At 55.4% G+C, this 2,183-nt stretch overlaps 1 protein-coding gene across 1 annotated transcript; it reads left to right on the plus strand.

The window, feature by feature from the left end:
- Positions 1–1,093: 1,093 nt before the first annotated feature.
- Positions 1,094–1,699, plus strand: LOC118888349 (cancer/testis antigen 47A-like). The gene has a single exon (XM_036839316.1). The coding sequence runs from the start codon at positions 1,094–1,096 to the stop codon at positions 1,697–1,699; it is 606 nt and encodes a 201-aa protein (XP_036695211.1).
- Positions 1,700–2,183: the final 484 nt, after the last annotated feature.

The following is a 2,183-nucleotide window of genomic DNA, read 5'->3' on the forward strand; positions in this document are numbered from 1 at the left end:
TTTCAGACCCACTTAACTCTGCAGTTGAGGAGCTTCCACATAAACTTCAATTGGAAGGGATTATTCTGCAATGTAATGACATGCTAAAAGGCAAATATCAAAAGAAGAACCTAATAGAATTCTACAATTCCCTTCCAAGAGATGAATATGCTAAATTAAAATCATATGCTTGTGGATTGATACTAGTATTTAGAAGTACCTATCTCATGGACTGATATCAATATTTGCCAATATCTGTGTGAAAAGACATTTGCAAAGGTGAATTACATAAAACTTCATTTCAGAACAACAGATGAACATATGCTATTTTGATAATAGAGAACACAAACTCTGGTTGTCAATTAAGCAAAATGTTATCCTCCCAAAAGAATTCCATTCTTCTCATTAATAGACCTATATTATTAAAAAATTGTATGCGATTATTAATATTTTTTAGTTTCAACAGTAAAATATTTGTGGACATTTGTTTCCTCTTCTGTTATGTAAGTACCTACATAATAATCTCGATTTTACCCCTGAGCACCTCCAAACCCAAAATGTTAACTCTCTTCCCTTTACAGAAGTTTCCTCAAACCCAGGTTGTCAATATATTGGACCACTATGGTTTTTTGGACAATCATAAAATTAAAAGGACAGGAGCCTTGTGAACCTGAACTTAGGGTAACACCTGAGGCGTCAAAGAACAGGGAGGCGACTGAGCAATCCTACAACCGAAGGGCCTTGGTCGTTCGCTGGGCGCAGGGCACGTCAATCCTCGCTTGTCAGCAAATGAGCTTGGAGCTCGTGACGAGGGGGCACGGCCCACTGTCTACTCTTCCGGCCCCGCCCCCCGTCTGCGGCCTAGAGGAATCTTTCCCACAGGGCCTGGCCCACTGCTATCTGAGGCCCAGCCTCGGTGGGCCGCTCCCGGCGTCGGCCCCCTGCCCTCGCTGTCGTGGGGCCTCCTCTGTTGTCCCGTCAGCGGCCTCCCCGTCCGGCAGCCACAGCCCTCAGCCTCCCCTCAGGGCAGCCACCTCAGCGGCCACCGCCTCCGCGGTCGTCGTCGCCGCCACAGCAATCGACGCCCGCCTGGTTGAGGTAACTGCCCGGTGCCATGTCGGCCACGGGGGATGAAGACCCGGCCCCGGGAGGCCCAGAGGGCCCCGCGGGCGCAGCTGGGGCCCAGGCCGAGGCGGCCAGAGCCGGCGACCAGGGGCACCGCGACTCGGAGCCTCGCGGGGGCGACGCAGCGCCGGGGGCCAGGGGAGGCTCTGGGGAGGCGGCCCTGGAAGGCGGGGGCGCCGAGGAGGACTCGGACATCGGGCCGGCAGAGGAGGAGGAGGAGGAGGAGGAGGCAGGGGGCCTGGACCTCGTCGTAGAAGTGCACCAGTTCCCCATGAGGGGCTTCTACTTCATACTCCTGGGGCTGCTGTACTCACTGCTGCGCCGCATCCACTACAATGACCACATCCTCGTCCTGCCCCCGCCGAGACCGCGCCACGGCTTGGCCTGGGTCCCCCAACTCCAGGCGCCCGACGGGCAGGGGCAGGGGCAGGGGCCTGCGGCCCAGGAACCCGAGGAGGCGGAGGAGGCTGCGGCGCCGGAGCCTGAGGAGGCGGAGGAGGCCATCGCCCCTGAGGGTGAGCGGCTGGCCGGGGGGTCGGTCGGGAGACCCGGGATCCTGAGGGACCCAGGCTCAGAGGGGGGCCTCGGGAGGTGAAGCCGGGAGTCGGGGCCTCCAGGAGCTGAAGGCCAGAGGGGCCCAGTAGAAGCCCAACTCCATAACGACCTCTCCAGTTTCGGGGTGGGGGGGGGAATAAGCTGCCCTCTACCAACCCCTGGTAACAGGTCTGAGATGATCGGTGCCATTTATGAGGCCACAGGTGAAGGTCAGTGGAGGCAGGTGTTCGGGAGGGAGCTTGGGAGGAGATGGAAGAGAAAAGAGCAAGCAAACGGCTTTTGGATCCTGGCTTTTAAAAATGTCAAGATTCTTACAAAGTTGATCCCAGTACATTATGCACTGATACGGGAGCACTTGGTCACGGTGAAATATCCAGGGGGGTGAGGAACTAATGAGCTTCACCACAGATTTTTGTCATCGAGGCAAAACATGTTTCTGCAACAAAGTTCTGACCAAAACATACAGAATGCATCAGACCCCGACGATTCTGATCCATTCCCTAAAGGGCCAGAAGTAATCAGCA

This window comes from Balaenoptera musculus, chromosome X, assembly GCF_009873245.2.
Source record: "Balaenoptera musculus isolate JJ_BM4_2016_0621 chromosome X, mBalMus1.pri.v3, whole genome shotgun sequence".
In the NCBI taxonomy this organism is placed as follows: domain Eukaryota; kingdom Metazoa; phylum Chordata; class Mammalia; order Artiodactyla; family Balaenopteridae; genus Balaenoptera; species Balaenoptera musculus.